The sequence below is a fragment of the Ochotona curzoniae genome, unplaced genomic scaffold, assembly GCF_017591425.1.
Source record: "Ochotona curzoniae isolate NIBS_2020 unplaced genomic scaffold, NIBS_Ocur_1.0 scaffold_2453, whole genome shotgun sequence".
NCBI classification, from domain to species: Eukaryota; Metazoa; Chordata; class Mammalia; order Lagomorpha; family Ochotonidae; genus Ochotona; species Ochotona curzoniae.
The window spans coordinates 15,204,404-15,228,073 of NW_024467094.1; the positions used below are offsets into that span (position 1 = coordinate 15,204,404).

Consider the following 23,670-nt stretch of genomic DNA (forward strand, 5'->3'; position numbering starts at 1 on the left):
CCCCGCCTCAGCCTCGGTCCCGCCTACCGCCTTTCACGGCCCCGCCCCGCCCCGAGCCTCGCCCCGCCCCGCCCACCGTTCCTCGCACCTTCCCCGGCCCCGCCTCAGCCTCGGTCCCGCCCACCGCCTTTCACGGCCCCGCCCCGAGCCTCGCCCCGCCCACCGTCCTCTCGCACCTTCCCGGCCCCGCCCAGGCGCGGGGCTCGCCGGCCGCGCAGGCCCCGCCTCAGCCTCAGCCGGGGCTCGGCCGGTCGGCGGCGTGCGTGGGGATTCTTGGGGCTCCGGCGCCTGGGACGCGCGGCGGCTCCTCCGCCAGCCGTGCCCACGGCGCTGGGGTGATACGGGCCCGACCGGGAGGTAGGGTCTGAGGGTGAGGGGCCGGGATGGAGGCGCGGGTTGGGGATGCGGGCCGGGTTCTAGAAGGAGGCGGTGGCCGGCCTGGTGGCCCCTTGGGCGGGGCAGCCGTGATGCGCCAAGCCGGGACTGCGGGGGGCAGGCCGAGGTAGGGTGAGCGGTGGTGGGAGGAAGGGCGAGCCCGGGTGGACCCGCTTGTCTCTCTCCGGGGTAGGCCCGCCTTTGTCGAGAAGATGGACGCGGAGAGGCGGCCGGCGCCGGGCCCGCCCGCCAGGGGCCTGTTCGCGGACGGGCACCTGGTGGTGTGGACGCTGTGTTCCGTGCTGCTGCCCGTGGCCGTCACCTTGTGGTGCAGCCGCCAGCGCTCGCGCCGCCAGCTGCACCGCAGGGACATCTTCCGCCAGAGCCAGCACGGCTGGCTGGACACGGACCTCTTCAGCCAGCCCAGCTACTGCTGCGTGTGCGCGCAGCACATCCTGCGGGGCGCCTTCTGCGACTGCTGCGGGCTGCGCGTGGACGAGGCCTGCCTCCGCGAGGCCGACCGGCGCTTCCCGTGCAAGGAGATCGTGCTCAAGGCGGGCGCGGGGGCGCCGGACGCCATGCCCCACCACTGGATCCGGGGCAACGTGCCCCTGTGCAGCCCGTGTGCGCTCTGCGGACAGCAGTGCGGCAGCCAGCCCAAGCTCTGCGACTACAGGTAGGGCAGCACCTGCTGCGGGCTCCAAGAACAGGGATCGCAGATGAGGGAGTTTGAGCGAGCCAGGAATGCCTTCCTGGCTTATGCATGAGCAAGTGGACGAAGCGTTTGTGTTCTTCAGCGTTGTCTGGAAATAGAAGCAGATGCCTTGGGCGTCTGGACCTCCTCAGTGTCATGGGCCTTATTTCTGAGTAGGAAGGCCCATAAACATGTAGAAGAACTTGGCTGGGAAAGCGGGCAGCAGTTAATGGGAAGTGCCTTTTTTCTTTCCCAGATTTTTGTTGTTGTTGCTAGCATGAGCACTATTATGCCCATATCTTTTTTGCAATTTTTTTTTAAAGAAGATGTATTTGTAAGGCAGGGTGTCAGAGAAGGAATGACAAAGATCTATGCGCTGGCTCACTCTGCAGAGGGCTCCAGTCGCTAGGACGGGGCCAGGCTGAAGCTGGGAGCTTGCAACTCCATCCTGGTCTGCCACGTGAGCGGCAGGGGCCCAAGCCCTTGAGCTGTGTGGCCGAGGGCAGAGCAGCTGGGACTCAGGGTGCGTCAGCAAGGAGTGCCAACGTCACAAGCCACACAACGCTCATCCCTCGCCCCACTTAAATCTCCCTTTGAAGAACTATACAAAGGCTCAGATTTAGATTTAAGGAATTTTCCCAGTGCTGTTAGTCACCTGCAGAGTTTTGTAGCCATTTCTACTTGATATCTTTAACATTTAGATTGTCCTTCTGCCTCTTGTTTATTGGTGAGCACCACGTGACCAGTGACTTGAAATAAATTTCATAATGAATTGTCTATTCTTAGATTTCCTTCCGTTCTGTGTGTGTGAGAGAGTAGATAAAGATGACTTCTGTAAATATCCTGTATTTCAAATACTTCACAAGTGATGCTGCTTATGGTTCCTTGCCTAAGGGGGTGAAAAGTTCACATTTGAGCAAGTGTCTGCTCGGCTGGAAGCCGTGGTGATCTGACAGCACGGACTCCCGGGAGCCTGCTGTGGCGTCAGGGCCTCCCGGCTGGCCTCTGCCCTGGCAGGCCTGTCTGCCTCCACCCACGCTGAGCTGTAGGCATCAACATCACTAAGCCTGCCCCTCCTAAGAGCTTTCCTCTCCTGGTCTCTGGCAGGCTCCAGGCATCCCGAGGTGCCATCTGTGTGTTTCTCCCATGGGGCCCTTTGCCTGCTGTCACCTCCCCTTCCACGTTGTCCCCTCCATATGATGCAGTTGCATCCTGTACCCCAGGACATCACCAAGACAGGCCCCTAGACCAGCAGCACCAGCATCCCTTCAGCTCTGTTGGAAAAGGAAAATCTAGGGTTGTGTAATATGTGGGACATACTGATACCAAGACAGTGTCTATTTATCTGGACATTCTCTGCTGTTTTTCTGGCCACGCTAATCCCACTGAGACCCATGGAGTTGGATGGTGTGGAGGAGGGATCGGCAGCCCTAGGTCCTGCTAGAGTTGGAGCACAGCTGCTAATCCCCTGTCCTAGCAGGTACCCAAGTGCTCAGTTCCCACCAGGATGCACTCACTGCCACACGAAGTGGTCTCTGGCCGGTGGAGGAAGTGATTATGTGCCGGAAGAAAGCAGAGAGAGCATGGTTTCTTGAAATGCTAGTGCGCTGCCTGTCTTGAACAGGTGCATTTCATGGGCAATTGTGAGCAGAGCTGCAGTCTGTGATAGCATTGTGTAAGAGGGAAATTTCAGGAACAGGGAGCTGTTTGGAGGCTTTGCCAGGACATCACTGTCTGAACCTCACCCAGCCCTGCTGCCTCTGCGTGCAGGCCCTAAGAGGGCCAGTGAGCTGAGAGTGCTGATGGCTAGGTTAGCACTTCAGAGGGCTGACTGTGAGCAGGCCTGCAGCCCAGGCCACCTGGAGCACACGCCACAGGGCCCCTCTAACGTGTGTTGCTTCGGTTACTGCACAGAGTGAGCCCTTGTCTGCTGTTCCTGGGGAATGAGTCTCCCTATGTTCCCGCCTCTGCCCACAGCCGCCAGAGTGTAGGAGTGTTTTTACCTGGTACTTCTCTCCACTCCTGTCTTTTTATCTTCTCTCTTCTGACTCAAATAGGGGATCAAGTTGTATTTTAAATATTTATTACATGAAATAAGGCTTTGTTGCTTGTGTTGGTGTTAAGAACCACTTTATTTACATAAAGGCCTTTCCTTCAAGCCACTGCTGAAACACGCACATGCACACAGATTCATAAAACAGAGCTGTGACTCACTTCCTTCAGCTACTTCAGTCTCAGCTCTGGTTCTAGATTTTGTTGGGATTGGCTCATTTCCCTAGCATAATGGTTTCCAATTAGGCCCATTTCACCACGAAGAAATGTATTTCTTTTTTTTTTTTTTTAATAGCTGAGTAATATTCCATGGAGTAGATGAACCATAGCTTTCTTATCCAATCTTCTGTTAATGGGCATTTCAATTGCTTCCAAGTTTTTGCAATTATTGATTGTACTGCTATGAACATAGGGGTGCATGTTGGTTTCTTGTATAACAGGTGTTTTTGGATATATTCCTAGAAGTGCTATTGCTGGATCATATGGTATGCAGATTTTCAATTGGTTGAGTATTCTCTATACGGATTTCCATAGATGCTGTACCAACTGCAGCCCCACCAAAAGTGGAGTAGGGTTCCCTTTTCCCCGCAGCCTTGCCAGCAAGTGTTGTTGGTGGTTTTTCATATATGAGCCATTCTTACTGGCTAGGTGGTTAGGTGGTACCTCAGTAATGTCTTAATTTGGGTTTCCCTTATTGCCAGAAAGCTTGAGCATTTTTCATATGTTTGTTTGCCATTTGGGTTTGTTCCTTTGTAAAGTGTCTGCCCATTTCCCATGCCCATTTCTTGAGTGGTTTGTTTGTTTTGTTGTTTTTGAGATCTTTGTATATTCTGGAGATTAGCTCCTTATCTCCTGTGTAGTGTGCAAAGATCTTGTGGAGAAAATTCTAAGATTTATTTTTATTTGAAGGCAAAGTGACAGAAAAGATAGAGAGATCTTAACCCACTGGTTCACTCCCAATAGCCACAACAGTTGGAGCTGCTCCGATGTGAGCCAGGAGCTTCTTCTGGGTCTTCTATGTGGGGGTAGGGGCCCAAGGACTTGGTCCATGATTCGCTGCTTCTCCGGTGCCTTATCACGGAGCTAGATCGGAAATGAAGCAGCCAGAACACAAACTGGTACCCATGTCAGTGAGGAATATGTTAATTAGGAATCATAGTGAAAGGTAGGTATAAACATTTCATTTGTTGTCTTTTTGACTTCTCTGGGAGTTTGAAGTCTTCTAACATAAAACATTAGAAAAGTAAAGATGTTAGGTGATTACTCAATGACATCATGCTAGGGTAAAATATCTACATGTTATTAGGAACTTTATTCTCAGTGAGTTTGGAATCTAGATTAAGGTAAATACTTTTTACAGGTTATATAAAGAAAATAGGTGTCAGGCCCAGTGGCGTGGCCTAGCGGCTAAAGTCCTCGCCTTGAACACGCTGGGATCCCATTTGGGCGCCGGTTCTAATCCTGCAGCTCCACTTCCCATCCAGCTTCCTGCTTGTGGCCTGGGAAAGCAGTTGAGGACAGCCCAAAACCTTGGGACCCCGCATCCGCATGGGAGACCTGGAGGAGGTTCCTGACTCCTGGCTTCCATTCAGCTCAGCTCCAGTTGTGGTGGCCACTGGGGGAGTGAATCATTGGACAGAAGATCTTCCTCTTTGTCTCTCCTCCTCTCTGTATATCTGACTTTCCAATAAAAATAAATAAATCTTAAAAAGAAAATGGGTATATATTTACAATGATTGACTGAAAGATGTTGATCTCCTAGGTAGATAAGGTACATGCAGCTGTTAAAACCTAGAGGAAGGGGAATGAAGGACGTAACTGAATTCACAAAAGACCAAAAAATTTAGATTCGCTTCTATTCAAAGGCCTCCAAATTAAAACAAGAATACCTTTCTGCGTTTAGTCTGTGGTGATAGCATGAGTGATACAGCTTCTGGAAACCCCATTGAGAGAATGTAGGGGAAATTGCTTCTCAGTATTACTCAGGGCATGAGAAGTGATATTAACCTCATCGATGCCCAGAAAGGGTCTGTAGGCGCAAGGACTAAGGACTAGTTGTCTGAGGACTAGTGTTAGCTTAGACAGTCATGCTGAAAACTTACTGCTGGCTTTGCCCGTGTGCAGTCACTTTGCCAGACTTGACACTGGTGGTGAGGAAGTGACCGATGGGAGCTGAGCCTACAGAGTAACCAACTCAGGTTAAAGGTGTTAGGGGAAGGCTTGTGTCTGCACTGAACAGGGAAAGTGTTTTCTTGTCCTTCTCTAGTCCAAAATAGCATATAACGCCCGTTTACCTAAGGGTTCACGTATGGGTATGGTAAGTGGTCAGAGGTGATGGGAACACACAGAGGATGAGCTTACGTTCTGTGCACACTTGCTGCCTTCTTCTGTGATTAACCCTGGATTTGGGAGTCGAGAGGGTCCTGGAACCCATCCCCTGAGAATAACTAGGGACTACTGAACTTTCTTTTTATATAAATGATTTGTGAATTGGTAAGACTGTAGCTTAAAATTAATAAAGACCTTTGTTCCTCCCATTCCTCAGGTGCATTTGGTGTCAGAAAACAGTGCATGATGAATGCATGAAGACGAGCTTACAGAACGCCCAGTGTGACTTCGGGGAATTCAGAAGCCTCATCATCCCACCGAGTTATTTAACCTCCATTAACCAGATGTGTAAGGACAAAAGGAAAGACTATGAAGTGGTAATTAGAGTTTATGTGATTTTTTTAAATCGTTTTAAGTCTGTGTGTGACAGTTAAGGCTAAGTATGCGACAAGAATTAGGGCCAGGAATAAGATTTCAAGGCAAGGGGGAGATAAAATGTCATCAACTGTGGTAAGCCATAAATTCCTGCTCAGTTCCCAGTGATTTGGCACACATTTGGGTTTCTGGTTCTTTGTTTTTGGAGGAAAGCTGCAGGTGTTAATGTTACTGGTTCGAACACAGCACATCTAAATCACAGGAGGGATCTTTAGAAAACAGGCTCATGTTTGATTAGCACGTGGAAGGTAGGTTCCAGGAATGCATCTATTTTATAAGGTCCTCAGACAATTCTGCTAACAGTTTTGGGGATTTATAGTTATTATCAATAAAAAGAAAAAATAAATTTTTCTCTTTTTCTAGAAGACTTATTCCATTTGGAATTTGCAGAGGGTCCCCTGAGATAAGTTCACATTGTACATTAGATGCTGCCACAGATAATGTTAGACTTAAAGTGCAGTAGATACATATGTGAATGAAAACCAGCATAAATATAACTCACCATCTTTATGTAGCTCTTAAGGAGTGATTTGGGAAAAGTGCACATTTAAATCCTACTTCAATATGCTCAAATATTTTGACTTTTATTTTAAAGTTAAGTACCTTATCAGGCATTCCTGTTGTGATATATAAGAGTAATTTTTCACTATACAACTCTTTATTGAATTCAATCTGAAATTACTAAGTACATTATGGTATAGCTTCAGTAATGGTTTTATCCACAAGGAGAGTGGAAGAGGGGCGAGATGATTCGATTATGGCAGGCAGGGGCTGACTTTTTGCCATGGTAGATAAAGCCACTGTTTGCAACGCTAGCATCCTGTGTGGGTGCTGTTCATGTCCCAGCTGCTTCACTTCTTCCCTGACGACAGTCTGGGAAGGCAACAGTTAGCAGACAAGTGCTTGGGGCCACATATCCACGTGGAAGACCTGCATTAATCTCCTAGCTCATCCCTGGCCATGTGGCCACGTGTAGAGTCAACTAGTAGATAATGAAATAACTTTCTGTCTCTTCCTCTCTCTCTCTGTAACTCTTTCAAATAATTTTTTTTAAATGACAGACATTAATTTCCTTAGACTTTAGACTATTACAAATCTGGATTCTTAACACTGATTTTGGTTTCGGTTTAAGATTTTGTTTGAGGCTCTGGCGGCATGACCTAGTGGCTGAAGTCCTCACCTTGAACATGCTGGGATCCCATATGGGCACCGGTTCTAATCCTGGCAGCTCCACTTCCCATCCAGCTCCCTGCTTGTGGCCTGGGAAAGCAGTCGAGATCAACCCCAAGCCTTGGGACCCTGCACCCACATGGGAGACCTGGAAGATGTTCCTGGATCCTGGCTTCGGATCGGCATAGCACTGGCCGTTGTGCTCACTTGGGGAGTGGATCATCAGACGGAAGATCTTCCTCTCTGTCTCTCCTCCTCTCTGTATATCTGACTTTCCAAGAAAAATAAAACTTTAAAAAAGAAAAAAGATTTTGTTTGAAAGGTAGAATTAGAGGAAGGGACAGAGAAAGAGGTATCCATCTACTGGTTTACTCCAAATGGCCACAGTGGCTAGAGCTGGGCCAATCCTAAGCCAGGAACCAGGAAGTTCTTCCAGGTCTTCCATGTAGGTACAGGGGCCCAAGCCTTTGGGCCATCTTCCACTGCTTTCCCAAGTTCATTAGGAAGGAGCTAGATAAGAAGTGGAACAGCCGGGACTTGAACCAGCACCCATATTGTATGCCGGTGTCACATCAGCCCTGAATCTGGTTTTTAAAAATCTTGTAAATTAAATATTTCAAAATATATCCAGAAAAGGAAAATCCACATAAGCAATTAATCAGTGCTCAATCTAAGAAAAATTGAAAGAACTTATTGCCAATATGTAAGACCAGTGAGGGGTAAAATACTTGGTGTCTATAAGCACAGCAATTTTATGTAAAAACAAATCATCCCTAGTTGATTCAGTAAATAAATTTAGAACAATATATGGTAGTTATGTTTCAAAATTTAAAAGACAGATTTTCAATTCAAAACTCTCATTGATTAGCTATGAAATGGGTGCCTTGCTAGTGAATTCCTTCCTACATGTCAGAGCACGTGATGGAGGAATGAACTGGAATAGAGCACATGATGATTATGCAGTAGGGGAAGGTTAATCTCTGAAAGTCCCTTTCCAGTCTTAGAATTCTCTTTTATGTTGTTGTTGCTGCTTTTTTTTTAAGATTTATGTATTTTTAATGCAAAGTCAGATAGACAGAGAGCAAGAGCTTCTGTCCACTGATTCACTCCCCAAGATGCCATAACAGCCAGAGCTGAGCCGATTGGAAGCCAGGAGCTTTTTCTGGGTCTTCCACATGGGTGCAGGATCCCAAGGTTTTGGGCTGTCCTCAACTGCTTTTCCAGGCTACAAGCAGGGAGCTGGATGGGAAGTGGGGCGGGGCTGGGACCAGAATCCGCACTCATGTGGGAAGCCTGTGTGTGCAAGGCAAGGACTTCAGCCATTAGGCTACCACGCCAGACCCTATGTTGTTTTGATAATACCAATTTAGCTGTTTTTATTTTCAGCAAATTATAGCACCATCGTGATCATGTAATGAAAAGCCATATGAGATTTTAAACCCTTTTCACTCATCTTGTTATTCTTTTAAGCTAGCTGCTAAGCTTGGAAAACAGTGGACCCCATTAATAATCCTAGCCAACTCGCGTAGTGGAACTAACATGGGAGAAGGACTGTTGGGAGAATTCAAGATCCTGCTAAATCCCGTCCAGGTAAATAGACTTTTCCTTTGTACCTCCTTTGATTTCCTGAAAATCCCCTGAAGTCACAGGTCAGCTGCTCACAGGAAAGAAGGACCAATGGATCAAGCCAGTCTGATCTGGGGAGAGGAGGGAGCCTGGGAGTTGGGATACACTGTGGTGCGGTTGCTTATGAGAAGTTTTGGCAGTTTCTTAAAAAGTTGGACATGGAAAAAAAAAGTTGGGCATGAACTTAACCCTGTCTCCCAGCAGTCCCATTTGTAAGAGTCTACCCAAAGGAAGTGAAAACATACATCCTGCAGAGACTTGCCTGCAAGGATTCATAGCAGCATTGTAATAGCCAGGAATGGTCACAGCTTAGCTGTCTGTTGAGTAGTGAATGGACAAATAATGTGTGGCCATACAGTGGGTTATTCAGTGATTTAAAAAAAGTGCTGATACCTCCTTACTTCAGTGAATGAACTTGGAAAGCATCATGCCACGTGAAGGACCCCGACACAATGAAACATCCTTTATGTGACCTGCCCGGAAAAGGCAAATCCAGGGAGACAGTGGAGTGGAGGTGGCTTGAGGCTGGGACTGGGAGGGACTGCTAATGGGTGTAGAGAAGCCTTACTTAGCAGGGAAAATGTGCCGAACTGGGTCATGGTGGTGGTATTACAACTCAATATATATACTTCCTAAGAGTCATTGACTTTTTAAACTGATGAAATTTATAATGGGTAAATTATATCCCCAGTTTTAAAAAGAAGATAAGGGGAATAATGACATTGAAAATGAGGATACTGTGCTAGCAACTTTGGAAAAACTGAACAACCCATTGCACAGCAGTCAGAAAGGCAGCAACTTTTTTTGCTGCCATCTTGTTTTTATACTTTCAGTATTAACATTACTTAAGAAAATTATAAAAACAGAGAAAATCTCTTTCAGTTTCTCCTGTACAAATACACCATTTCCATTGTTCATGTTCTTTCCATTAACTGCTATGCATTTTTGTGCTAACACTGCTGTGATCATCTTGATATAAATTTGTATTTTTATTTACTTATTTCCTATTGCAGTATAGTCCTCATAATTAGATGTTGGATATCTAGTTGAGTTCATAGAGTGAATGTATCATAATTTATTCAGTTATGTGCTGTTGGAAGTAGTTATAATTAATCACTTTTCAGCCTTTTTTGTGTAAGATCAACTGTAGAATTAATGCAACAGTGAATATCTTTATACACAGGGCATTTTGAAATACTTCTGAAAGATCACTTATAGAGTAATGGATATCAACAATCCTTGTATTTTTGTATCATTTCTTAGTGCAAAATTGTCTAAAACATATATTAACTTGAACAAGTGATTTTTTTAAAAAGTATGAAATAAGAAACCCGAGGTGTGTTCATCGTGTTGTGGTTTTGTGTGGAGATGGTGTGTGTAGTGGATAGTCGTAGCACTTGGCACCTTCCTGCACCTGTTTCCTGCTCGGTTCTAGGCAACCAGCTCCAGCTGTGTAGAGCTGGTGTGAGCATGAGCCTCAGCGAACACAATGAGCAAATGCCTGGCTTGTTACTAAGCACGTAGTGGCCAGTGTTGCTTAAAACTGTATCTGCTCATCTAGAGGGAATGCATTCTCACAGAAGCAGTGTTGGATAAAAATAATTTTCTTTTTTTTTTCTAGGTTTTTGATATAACCAAAACTCCCCCTATCAAGGCTCTACAGCTGTGTACCCTTCTTCCCTATAATTCGGCTCGTGTTCTTGTTTGTGGAGGGGACGGGACGGTGGGCTGGGTCCTGGATACAGTTGATGAAATGAAGATTAAGGTACCAGTCTTCCAGTCTTTAAGATGATCACAAAATAATTTCTAAGACAAACACAAGATGGAGGAAAGCAGTTAAAGATTTATTTATTTAAAAGAGTGACAGAGAGGGACAGGTATGGTAGTTCAGCTAACTAATCTACTTTAAAGTGCTGGGATCCCACATGGGTTCCGGTTCGTGTCCTGGCTGCTCCACTTCCCATCCAGCTCCCTGCCTGTGGCCTGGGAAAGCAGTCAAGGACGGCCTAAAGGCTTGGGACCCTGCACCCATGTGGGGGACTCTTTAAAAAGCTGCTTGCTCCTGATCAGCTCACCTGTGGCCATTTAGGGAGTGAACCCAGCAGATGGAAGATCTTTGTCTCTTTCTGTCTGTAAATCTCCTCTCCAGTAAAAATAAACAAATCTTTTAAAAAGTGACAGAGAGAGAAAGATCTTCCATCCATGGTTCACTCAAATACTTACAAAGGTTTAACCTGGCCAGGCCAAAGTCAGAAGCCAGGAACTCTGCACAGCTCTCCTGCACAGGTGACGGGGAGCCAAGTCCTCAGGCCATCTTCTGCTTTACAGGAAACAGAATCCCAAGTGGAGCATCCAGGATACACGGGCGCCTGTATGGAATGCTGGGTGGGAGGGGAAAGCCTGCTTTTTTTTTTTTTCTGTTTTGTAGGTGACTATTAGAAGACATTGCCAATTTTAAATAGCAAAACAAAAATTATTATTACTATTATGTGGTAAATGCAATCAATAGTTATTTTTCTATCCTTATTTGCTTGGCCTTTAAGCTTTATAAAATAGCATTACCTTGCAAGTAATCTGAAACGAATCTTCTTTTTCCTAGGGACAAGAAAAATACATCCCACAAGTTGCAGTGCTGCCTCTGGGAACAGGCAATGATCTGTCCAATACACTGGGCTGGGGTACAGGCTATGCTGGCGAAATCCCAGTCGCACAAGTCTTAAGAAATGTGATGGAAGCAGATGGCATTAAACTTGACCGGTAAGTAACACTTAGCCCAGAGGTAAATGTCTTGAGCTTTGGGACTATGATGTGGCTTATAAATCAAAACTTAGGTAATTAAGTTCAATTTAAGTGTAAAATATTGTGTTAGTTGTGCTTCTATATATGGGTGCTTAAAAAGGACACAGAAATGGAATCAAAAATTAACCTTATTCTGCTGTAAAAAAAAAAAATTGTGAAATCATACAGGTTTTGATGCATTTTCCCTTGAATTTTTTTAAGACAGTATGTATGTGGATCATATAGATTTTCTTCACATCAAAAGAAAGGTAGCTTCTAATTCAATTTTCAACTTACTTATTTGAAAGTAGAGTTACATAGAGATCTTACATCTGCTGGTTTTGTCCTCAGATGGCCACAACAGCCAGGATAAGCCAGGCCTAAGCCAGGAGCTTCATTCAAGTTCCCCACATGGATGGCAGGGCCCAGCATTTGGTCCATCTTCTGCTGTCTTCCCAGCTGCATTGGCAAGGAACTGGATCAAAAGTGGAACAGCTGGGACCTGAACCACTGTTCATATGGGAAGCTAGCATTGGAGATGATAGCTTAACCCTTCACGCCACAATGCTGGTCCCTCCACAACCTCTTTGAAGTACTGTCATACACAGATACTGTTCTTTTGTTACTAAGAGCCAAAAATATAGGTCCGCTTAGTACTTAGGAAATTTGTACACTCAGTTAGACACAGTTACTCTTTCAAATGCTATTTTACTAGAAAAATATGACATCTAGAATTCAGTTATTTTGATAGAAGTACTGACTTTTTAAACCTGTTTTTAGGTGGAAAGTTCAAGTAACAAATAAAGGATACTATAACTTAAGAAAGCCCAAGGTATGTTTTAGTGCTGATTTTGCAAGTAGTTTGGGTGAATGTGCAGATAAAAGTGAATGTGTGGGTAATGACGTGGCTTCTGTTGGGGGGACACAGAGCTCTGGCTCCTCTGAGCTTACTGGTTACCTGGCAGAAAAGGCCCAGGCTCCCCCAGAGCTGAAGTTGGCGGCCAGCATAACCATGCCACCTTGTTGTGCTTGGCATTTGCGTGGATCTTTAGGTAAAGAAATCAGATCTTGGAACAGGTGGGAGGAGACAGTGCAAACAATGTGGATGCAGCCAACCTGTGGAGACCCTGTGAAACCAGTGTGGAAGCCTACAGTCGGGAGACAAGGGGAATCCTAGGTAGCAAAAAATTCAGACTTCCAGGAGGTAGAACTGATAACTCTTGGCAATCAACTGGGTATAAAGGCAAGAGACAAAAATCCATGTTACTACTAGATTTCCTAGTTGTTTAAAATTGGAGCCTGGGAATGAAGTTCAGAAAAACAGAAAATAACAGGTTTAGGTAAGAAGAAAGTTACGTTTTGGGCATATCAACCCAAAAAACTGACGTACTGACCAAGAAGTGAGAAGTGTGAGCTCACTGCTCAGAACCAGGACAAAGCCAGACACTCAGATTGAGGGATCCAGTCTGGGCTGGCATGAAAGATCAACTGAGAAGCTTCGGCAGCCTAGGGAGGGACTGAAAGTTACACAGAACATGTAAAGAAGCAGATGATGGGGAAACCCTGTAACATCAACTGGGCCCATTCTCCATTTGGGGTGCTGAGTGAAAAGTGGAATTCACACCTGTAGTTGTCAGCCTTTCAACTGAAACTTTAAGTATGGTAATCACTTAGATATCAGAGAGAACGCATGAGAATTCATACTTGCTGATTTCGCTTTCCCTGCAAGGCAAAACTCAAGATGATCTGAACATAGCAAAGGCACGAGGTTAGTGATCAGGACTTGAGGGGGGTTGTCCCTTTCAGGATAAGGCAAAAGGAAGTCCCCCCAGGAATTGATTTGCCCTTTTGTTGACTGTCCCGCCATGGTTGGAAATAACAACGTGTAGAAGAATTGTGATGTAGGATTCTCACCAGCAGGCCCAGCAATCTGGAAATAGAACCAATCAAATAGAGTTGGAGAAGATAAACAAAGAAAGTTAATTTGACTAGAGTCAAGCTCGACTCAGCAGCAATGAGGACAGTCATGGAAACGGCTGGCCTGCATATCCAGGCTGGCTTGGATGGGGCCACAGATGTGGAGAGCCTAGGAGCTGTGCTCAAGGAAAATGCAAGCACAGTGGGGACACAGGAGGGAAACCCCGGGCCTATAGGCAGGGCTGCTGCAGCTGGAAAGGTCAGCGATGCACACATAAGACAGTCTGGGAAGAAGATCCCCATCTGTGATTACCACTTCACTGAGTAGGGCAAAGTGGGTGGAAAAGACACTCAGGTTTCAGAAAAAAACATTAAGACTATGGTTTCCATATTGAAGTGTGACACATGCTTGGGCAAGGCATGGCTGCTGCTCATCCTCACTCTTTCTCACAGGAATTCACAATGAACAACTATTTTTCTATTGGACCCGATGCTCTCATGGCCCTCAATTTTCATGCCCACCGTGAGAAGGCCCCGTCTCTGTTTTCTAGCAGAATTCTTAATAAGGTGTGTTGGATAAAATAACATTTCCTGCTTATCACTGAAGGTACAGTAAAAATCAATAGTTCGCCATATTTAGCACTTTGAGATTCAGATTGAACCAGCCGTGGAATTACTTACCTGTTCTATTTTGTGTAAGACTGTCAAATTGGACCCTTAAATGTGTTTTATTGTTGTATTGCTGTACAGATTTTAATTCCAAGTTGTGATGTTTTGCAAAGTATTTTGCTTAGATGGCAACTAGCTGCAATATATGGTTACTTTTCTTAAATGACAATGCAAAAGGTAAAGAAATGTTAAGTGGAACAAATTTTTGTTCGTCATCAGTGAGAAAACAATAAATTCTATCAGCTTGGGAAAGCTTCAGGAGGTAGATGAGGTATGGAAAGAAACAGTCCTGAGCTCATAGCCAAAGTCATCCCTCTGACTTCACATACAGCTGGCTCCTTTGTAGTTGTGGGTTTGGGGGTTCCTTCTTGTTGTTTTAGGGGATGTGAAAAGTAAATATGAAGCAGTTGCATTCTTGGGTGTTGTACAAAAATTTCAAATTTTAAGATGGTTCCCTGAGACAAGCGTTTGACCCAGCAGCTGAGATGCCTGCATCCCATATTGGAGTACTTGGTTTTGATACCACCTTGGGCTGCTGACCCTGACTTCCTGTTCACGCAGACTCTGGCTCAAGTGCTTGAGTTTCTACCACAATGCTGTTTTCAGGGCCGCCTCTAATGAGTCCCAGCTTTAAGAGGTGTTGGGTGATGCCAGGAATTGCACCCTCAATATGCTTTGGGCCTTTTTTCTCCTTTAGAATCTAGTCTTGACTAAGAAAGCACAATTCAAACATCAGATCAGCGTTTGGGCCAGTGTGTTCTTCTTATTTGCAGGGTTTGTTAGATTGTTCTAACATGATTTTTGTCTATTTTTAATAGGCTGTTTACTTATTCTATGGGACCAAAGATTGTTTAGTGCAAGAATGTAAAGATTTGAATAAAAAAGTTGAGGTAAGCTACTAACACCTTCTCTAAAGTTTTAGCATCTCTTTTCTACAAGGATTTTCTATAAGAATGTTTAATGAAAATACTCAATTTTCTGTTAATATATGTTGCTAGCATATGTAGGATATTTAGGTGTCAGGCACTTTGCTAAATGCTTGATGAACATTATCCATCTCAGTTCTCCCTAAAACCTTTCAAGGCACATAATACTATATTCCAGTAAATGGAAAACTATTTGAAGTTAAATCATTTTCCCAATGCCACACAGTGCATGCAGTCAGGATTGAACCCAGGTTTTTTTTTAATAGATTATATTTGAAATGTTGAAGTTTAAAGATTTATTTATTTTTATTGGAAAGTCAAATATACAGAGAGGAGTAGAGACAGAGAGAAAGATCTTCCATCCAATGATTCACTCCACAAGTGGCTGCAACAGCCAGAGCTGAGCCAATCTGAAGCCAGGAGCTTCCTCCAGGTCTCCCACATGGGTGCAGAGTCCCAAAGCTTTGGGCCGTCCTCGACTGCTTTCCCAGGTCACAAGCAGGGAGCTGGATGGGAAGTGGGGCCGCTGGGATTAGAAGCGGTGCCCATATGGGATCCCAGCGCATTCAAGGTGAGGACTTTAATCACTACACTATTGCGCCAGGCCCAAACCCACGTTTATAGACTCTGGAATCTAATTGCTAAATAGAAACAGATTTGAACATTTTCAAGTTCAGTCCCTGATAAATCCATAATGCTCAGAGGATGTTTAAATGTAAGTTTAATTTGGGTTATTTTTGTGAGGTATCACTCTTGAATTCTAAAAACGGAAGTATAAAAACAGCAAAATAGACTGTGCAGCAAAATAAGCTATATGATTATTATTGCTGTGACATCCTTAACACTGTGATATGGCAAAGTCTTGAATGAATTCCTTTTATATATTCTTGTATGTATACCTTGGTGGCTTCCAGAAAAATCTGTAATGATTAATAGCAGCAACAAGACATTAATTCTAGGGCAGGAATTATGCCATAACAAATTAAGGCTTCAGGATGCATCCCATATTGGGAGTGCTGATTTGAGTCCCAGCACCTCCACGTCTAGTGTGGCTTTGTGCTAGTACATTCTGGGAGGCAGTAGATGATGGCTCATGTCTTGGGTTCCTGCTGCCCATGTGGAAGTTCTGAAGTGGACCGGCAGATAGAGGCTTTTCTCTCTCTGCTGCTCTTTTAAGTAGATGAAAAATAAACCAGTGGATGGGAGAGTTGTGTCTCTTTCTCTCTAAATCTGTCTTTGCAATAAAAATAAATAAATCTTTAAAAAAAAAAGACAGAATAACAAACCTGAAACTAGCAAAACAAGTCAAAAGAGATGATAACTAGTTTGGGAAAAGAGTGAAAAACAACAGACATGGCACAAGGAGCTGGTGTCCATTAGCCAGCTGAAGCTGCTGCCATCAGGAATAACAAGGTCTTTCAATGATAATATTTGATGTTGCTGTAGGGGGATGGAAAGTAGGATAGAGGAAGACAGACATGATAGCACTTTATTGTCTACTAGTTAATCCATACAAACATTATTTGTAGAGTTGCCCACAAAATACCACATACCATGCTAAAATTCTGGAGATCCAGTAAGAAATCCCTTGTTCCCCAGTTAAAGTGTCAGGAGAAGAAAGATACTTACCTTGCTGTCATACGGTATGGGAAATGACGAGCTCATGTCTTCAGGGAGTTGGCAAGAGCCAGGCATGACTGAAGGACTGCAGAGCCTGTCTAGGGAAAGTGCCAATGAAGAGCAAGTCTTTCTAGAAGTGACAATCTAGCATCTGAAAATACAGAGTGAGCCAAGTGGAAGGAGTGGGAGATTGTTCTAGGCTGAGAACAGCACATGCAGAGAGGGTCCAAAGAAAGAATGTGGCCTGGTTGAATTCAAGCCAGAGCTTAATGGCTGGTAGGAGAGTGGTAAAACCTGAGACTGGGGAAGTGGACAGGGGGCTAAATAGGCAGGCCCTGTTGGCCTGTTGTGGCACTTGGATTTCATTATGAGCCTAGAGCCAAGACATCAGAAGGCCATGGTCATTAGCCATTCTGTGAGGGCACTTGAAGAGCAGCGAAGCTGTAGGCACACAGGTCATGGGGAGAGAAGTGCTAGGGGTGATGGAAAAGAGAAAAAGGGTAATCTGCTTTTACTGATTAATTGGATGAGGAGGATAAAAGCAAAAACTCCGTGTGATTCCTGGGTTCCAGGGAAGCAGGCCTTGTATAGCCATGCCAGAAGACGGTGTTAGAGCCAGTGTTCTGTAGGCAGTGGGATAAGGGAGCCGTCCACAGAGATGGCAGCCAACCACTTGGCTGCAGTCTGCAGCATCTGCAGGGGGAGAGGAGCCCGATCTGTGACTGAGGGAGAGGAAAGGCAGGATGTGGGACTAACAGTAGTGACTGAGAAGCAGCATCCAGAACAGCAGGGTCTGTGGCTCCCAGAGAGTGGAGGAAAGGCTAACAGCTGCTACAGAAGCAGCGAGTTGGAGAAAACCCGCAAAAGTGATGGACTTCAAAGATAAGAATGTCTTAAGGGTCTTGATCTAGACATCTGTACAAGAGTTGGAGATGCTAGGCATGTCTCACCTGGCACCTGCGCACACAGACAGCAACGGGCAGGAATTCCAGGGGATCCATGTAGAAATGCTGTGTCGTAACTAACCACTTGCCTTTCTTTAAAGCTAGAACTAGATGGCGAGCGAGTAGAGCTGCCAGATTTGGAAGGCATCATAGTTCTGAACATTGGCTACTGGGGCGGTGGCTGCAGGCTGTGGGAAGGCATGGGAGATGAGACCTACCCGCTAGCCAGGTGCGTGCCTTGTCATTGTCGCTGTTTTCATTAAGCTACTGTTTTTCTTTATAGACTTATACATTTTTCTTTCAAATTTTCCTGTTTGTATTCCTCATTAGCATCAACAGTAAGTTGATGGCCCACCTGTGTTAGAAGGTCATTGCCCTGACTTGGCTCTTCCATGTCATAGAACCCTTCTTCCTTTTCCCAACTGTAGGCATGACGATGGCTTGCTGGAAGTGGTTGGAGTATATGGGTCTTTCCACTGTGCCCAGATTCAAGTGAAACTGGCGAATCCTTTCCGAATAGGACAAGCCCACACTGTGAGGGTGAGTGAAGCACTGTTGTGCTGAGCATCTAAGCCGCTGCTCTGGAGGCAGGTGCACATGCTCTGGCGAGCTCCGGACAGTGGCTTACAGCCCACGCTGTTGGTTACCTTACAGGGAGGGGCTTGAGTAGGATGGGTCAGAAGAGAGGAAACACGACCCTCAATCCAGCTAAAGTAGTCAGATGACCTTGGCCATGCCAAGGCAGCTGTGGATAAGACTTGAAAGTCAGTAAATCTGCAGCAAGCTAATTTTTAAGTTGGTAATTTGGTTTGGCCCACCAATGATGTTATTCATATGGCCCATGGAAGAAATAAGAGTTCCTTATCACAGCCTTAAACAACCCATGAATAAAGATCTGTTGATTAGTTTTCTCTGAATGAAACAAAGGTAGGTTAAGGGCCTGTCGGCAGTGCTTGTACAGAACACCTTGTGGACGTAGTGGACTGACGTTTTGCTACTCTTTATTCCCTGAAACCAGCTGATCTTGAAGTGTTCCATGATGCCAATGCAAGTCGACGGAGAGCCGTGGGCCCAAGGGCCCTGCACGGTCACCATAACTCACAAGACGCATGCCCTGATGCTGTACTTCTCGGGGGAACAGACGGACGATGACATCTCCAGTACTTCTGATCAAGAGGACATAAGAGAAACCGACTAGGTGGATGTGGAAGTGCAAGCCCAGCCTAGCATCCTTGGTCCTTGCGGATAAGTAGATCCACATTCATCTGGAAGCATAAGCTCTCCGTCAGCACTTCAGTTGTGATTTCAGTGGCACGTAGCAGGTGCATGTCTATGTGAGTAGCAGCCAGGGACAGGCGCCTGTTCTTTGTTTTCCTTGGTTGTATGTCTGGAGAAGGGCTCACTCTGAAGCATGCTGTCTCATTCCTTACTCCTGAAACGCACATTTGATGTGCACTTTAATGGCGTGGATGTGCAGGCTGTTTCCTCCTCATCTTGACGTGCGGACATCACAGCATTTTACACTGGCCATGGTGAAGGGCCAGGTCAGTGGCACGCTCACGTGGCCGATGCTGAGTCCACCAGGATGGCCTCCAACCCATACCAAATGGCTCTGTGTGCGCAGAATCCCAAAAGGAAACCAAAAAAAAATAATACTTAAGTTTTTATTTTTACATTAGGATTATTTTCAGAACCCTAAATGTTAATTAACCCTGCTAGTGACTATGCTGTTGAAATTTAAAATCTTTTTTATAAGCCAGATATGTGAATTGATAAAAAGCAAGGTTCCTAGGACCTGGGAGTGCATGTTCAAGGCTAACTAATATTGTAAAGAGTGAGTGTCTTGTAGTGTTTTGAAGTAGTGTTTTATATCTAAAATATTTAACAGTTTTCTTTCAGGGAGGTAAGTGTACAGAAACTTCTACTAAAATAAATGTTTATATCATACTTATGTAAAAATGAGATATATTTTAATTTATTCACTTTGATACCTGTGTTTCGTGTTTACACTGTAATAGCTGTATAGCTTTATTATAAATTTAGTTTATCACATTGATTCTGTTCATCATAATCAGAAATTTGGTCTGCTAAGTAATTAAAATTCTGATTCTCCTGACAGATTTATTACCCAGTTCTAATTCTTTCAAAATAGTCCTCAGTGTCTGAGGGCAGTTGTGAGAAGGACTGGAAAACCATGGAGAACTGAGAGCTGTGCTAGGCGCTATGCTTGGTCTTGCCAGAAGCTATTGCAGGGCTGGTCTTGTTTCTCTGGCCCACCCTGGTGCCCCAGCCTGGTGGTTTCTTCCAAGTACTTTGCTGTGGACTGGGTGGTCTTCAGTGACATAATCCCAAAGATTAGAACGTGTCCTCCCGGACATCACCAGCCCCCTCAGTGGTCTGTTCGGAAGCCTTGTCTGGGAACTGCTGCAAACAGACTCAAGTCTCATCTGGGCCAGTCCGTATCTAGAGGAAACAATTTAGTAATAGATATGGTCATCAGTATTAAATACAGCTTCAAATCTTTATAGTTGATGCTGAATTATTGTTTTGAAAGATTGTTGAGCCTGCTGTATTTCCTGTTTATTCTCAGTATCTTACACAGGAGCTTACTGTGGGAGAGTTCTGTAGATTTTCTTTTAGGGACTGATCACACTTCGAGTAATTAAACTTATTCTTTCATTAATGATCAGAATTGTTACAGATCCCATATTTTGTAAATTCACTTTGCTATAGGTTTTAGTTTACTATAATTTGTAGTGCTAATTATAGTAGAAACTCAGTAGAGTTAATTTGGGCTGTTAGAATTAAAGTAACCATTGTGTTTAACTGCTAAAAGGAACTGCAATGTTACACTGCATTATAACAAGTTTATATACAATGCCTTTATTTATTTAAATCAATCTTTGACTTTCCACAAGTTTTTCTGCTTAGACTCAGAATCTTCATGTAGGAAAGTTGATATGCAATACCATGTCATAGTATGTCATTATCTTGTTTTAACAAAATTCACTTACTTTTATGCACATTTACCCAGGATTTCAAATACATGCATAGCATGTGCCTCATTTAAATAAGTACAATTTGTGAGACTTTGCATTTGCAAATTAGGATTAAAGATCATAATTGTTTATAATATCAGGGAATCTACACTTTAGAAAATTTGCTGTGTGATTTTCCTGTTTGATTTGCATTGTCCTAATACTAGAAAAAAAGGCTTCCATATTCTCAGGAAGAAATGGATACTGATAAACGATTAAATGTCTGTTAAATATTAAAGTTATTAGTAAGTAGTCCGTATCTGCAGGTTTCCTCTCCCCTTCCCTAACACATCCCGCCCTCCCGTGATCGTGGTGTCCGACATCCCGAGTACCGGCAAGCGCTCGCAGACCCTCTAGGCAGTCAGGAGGGTCTGGTTAAGTAAAGCTCACACTGACTTGTATTTTAAAATATGAGTTTTCTAGTGGCAAGATTACTTGGTGAAAATGTGTCCTAGGTTTTTACAACAGTTAGCTATGAGCCCTTAATGTAGCTAATGTTCATAAAAGTTTTGTAGTCAAGATAATTTATTTTTCTTAGTGTATATAAGGATGTATAGTGTTTGCCTTTTGAAATGTATTTGTCTCCTTAGAGCTCTAAAGACTTCTGTGACTCAGAAACTGTAAAAGTCCTTTCTGTGGTATAAGAATGACTACTACTGGTTTGTCAAAATAATATATTGCATTTGTAATATAAAATAAAATTATATTTCATGTATATTATGGAATTATTAATCTGTAAAAATGAGAATCCAGCAAGATTCTCTAGCTCACAGTTTCACACTGTGTAGTGTCTCTCTGTGAAGGGAGTGTGTGAAACCAGCTCAGAACACAAGACTACTGACACACAAGCTACTCTTTGAACAGCAAAAGTGCATTGTTTCAGCAACTGTCCGAATAGTGCAAGGACCCTGGTTTGTGGCAGAAGATGTAGCTCACACCCAAGCCCACTGTGATCAGTGGACAAGCCCCAGCTGGGTGGGAACCCTCTTGTTTCTGTGACTGTGGGTAACATGTGGTCCCTTTCTCCTCCTGTTCCCTTATTATAAAAGGGAAAGACAAATGACTGTGGAAAGGTCCCCCAGTTCATGTTTAAGAGGTTTGGGGCCAGCATTGTGGCACAGTATGTTAAGCCACTGTCTGGTTCATCCAGACATTTGCCGCCATGCTTCGCTGGGGTAGTTGTCCAGTTTGTCCTGCCCTCCTTCCTCTGCTGTGGTACCAGGTGTTCTCTGCAGGCTCCAGTGGTCTGACATATCCTCCATGTGCTTCTGGCTATGGCCTTCTTCAATGTAACTTTCTCAGAAGTTTGTAACTTCTCAGAAAGTTTGTAACTTTCTCAGAAATGTCTCATGGTTTGCTATCCAGGCTCCAGGTGCAGAGGCCTCCCTGGAGTGAGGCTTCTTTAAAAATCTCTGGAATATACATTTCAACACACAAACAAGCATACCTCAGTGTTAGAGTCTGAAAACAATGTCAGATAGTAGTTTGGGGACCAGTGGATTTGATTTGGTTTAAGAACTCTAAAACTATTACCTCAAAAAAAAAAAAAAAGACACAAAATATATATGCAGTCAAAATAGTGGCAATCTGTTAATATAGCTACATGTGGAACTTCTGTGAACTAACAAGAAGGAACAATGTGAAAAGGCACAGGGGTGGAAAGTAAGAACAAACTAGCCAGAATCCCATTCTTCCAGGTGAGTTGCTAAGAGGATCTTAAAGACCATTCCAAGTCTAATTTGTTATATAATCTGTGATGCATTTTTTACTTTGTTTACCTTGCATGTTTGTCCATTTCCTTCTCTAAAGGAGCCAACTAAGAAAATGCCATTTTGGCTAATTTTGTTGCCAAGACAAGATAAGGACCAAGAGCCCATGGCTGGCCTGCTGGGGCAATCACGGCATCTCCTCAATGATGGAATGCTTGGGTGTGTCAAGGCTGGCCTCACCCCTCTGCACTGCTGCCCTTTCTGTTCACACTGAGCTTTTGTTTCCCTCAGGTCCACACGTGATCCGGTGTTGGTGCCTTTACTTCCTCCTGCTCACGGCTGAGCAGCATCAGGAGGCCTGCTCTGGAGACGAGCTCGGCACAGACCAGCCGCCCGTGGGTCTCAGCGCGGTCCACTGTCAGAGTTCGGATCACTGTGGGGAATGCTCCTTCTCCAGGGTTGCTGGGAGGAGGGTCTGTAGTTGCTGTTTTAGCTGAATTTCAAACTGGTCCCCTGGGGATGACAGCGATGGGTAAGAGAAGCCTGTGGGTGTGGAGAGATGTCAGTGCCCACACTGCGGGATTACCAATACATTTTGTTAGTTTGCTTAACAGTAGGCACTTAACTGAAGGTGGCCCTAGTGGGACCTGCGGGGTTCTTGTTGACTGTGGTGTCTGGTGGCGTTTCCACAGGCACAGGAGTGCTTCCTGCAATACGGTTTTCTTGAGTCTGCTGCTGGCTGGAGAAGACTGAACCTGCTCAGTGGACTGTGAAGGCTGAGCTGGGCCTCCTGCTGGATGGGGTGAACAGGACTAGACGCAGACAAGGGTGTCTGCATTTGGGGTACGGTCACTGGCTGGAGATGGTTCAGCTTGTTCGGGCAGTTCTGGGGCTCACCTGCGTTCTGGCATTTCAGAGGCAAGCTGCCTGGATGGACTATGTCTATGTTGAATGGGCATAACCAGCCTGAACAATCAATCCAGAACCTTCACTACTGACCTAGTTTATTGTTCAGATCCTAATAAGTAACAATAGGCTGACCTGGTGTGGGGGCCGAGCCAGACCCGCAGTTGACTCTTCAGTGGAGGCCAGCACCAGTAAGGGAGCAGAGGGACCGTGCGGACTTGGAATACTTGGGCTCTCCTGACAATGGGGATCTACTACCTGAGCTGATGCTGCGTTGAGAGGACTGTGAAGCCCAGGCTGAGAAGTGAGCTGGACCAGGCCCTGGGCCCATGAGCCATGACCCCCACCGGTCACAGCACACAGGGATGACTGGACCCAGCAACACAGGATGGTGGGCACAGGTGGGTGCGCCCTAAGCAGGAGCTGAGTCATCGCTGGAGCCCTTGGTCTGTGTGCACCCTGCCCCACCCTTCATTTAGGACA

General features: G+C 44.9%; 1 protein-coding gene across 2 annotated transcripts; it reads left to right on the forward strand.

Annotated features, from left to right (window-relative positions):
- Positions 1-221: 221 nt before the first annotated feature.
- Positions 222-23,670, forward strand: DGKE (diacylglycerol kinase epsilon). 2 transcript variants are annotated; one of them, XR_005885925.1, is made up of 13 exons: positions 222-357; positions 569-1,051; positions 5,667-5,826; positions 8,525-8,644; positions 10,302-10,445; positions 11,280-11,437; positions 12,239-12,290; positions 13,829-13,942; positions 14,863-14,934; positions 17,636-17,763; positions 17,963-18,074; positions 18,553-18,868; positions 22,573-23,670. XR_005885925.1 is itself a non-coding variant. In XM_041000659.1 (12 exons), exons 2-12 carry the CDS (start codon positions 588-590, stop codon positions 18,730-18,732), a joined length of 1,704 nt encoding a protein of 567 aa, XP_040856593.1. In that variant the 5' UTR covers positions 222-357; positions 569-587; the 3' UTR covers positions 18,733-21,284. The 2 variants fall into 2 exon arrangements, 1 of the variants encoding a protein (XP_040856593.1); XM_041000659.1 differs by lacking the exon at positions 22,573-23,670 and having other exon boundaries at positions 18,553-21,284.

Excerpts from the sequence above, each read along its gene's own strand:
- DGKE (XM_041000659.1), top strand. The coding sequence starts at position 588 with ATGGACGCGGAGAGGCGGCCGGCGCCGGGCCCGCCCGCCAGGGGCCTG. Across the intron at positions 8,645-10,301 it reads TCCTGCTAAATCCCGTCCAG|GTTTTTGATATAACCAAAAC; the intron begins GTAAATAGACTT and ends TTTTTTTTCTAG. Across the intron at positions 12,291-13,828 it reads ATAACTTAAGAAAGCCCAAG|GAATTCACAATGAACAACTA; the intron begins GTATGTTTTAGT and ends TCTTTCTCACAG.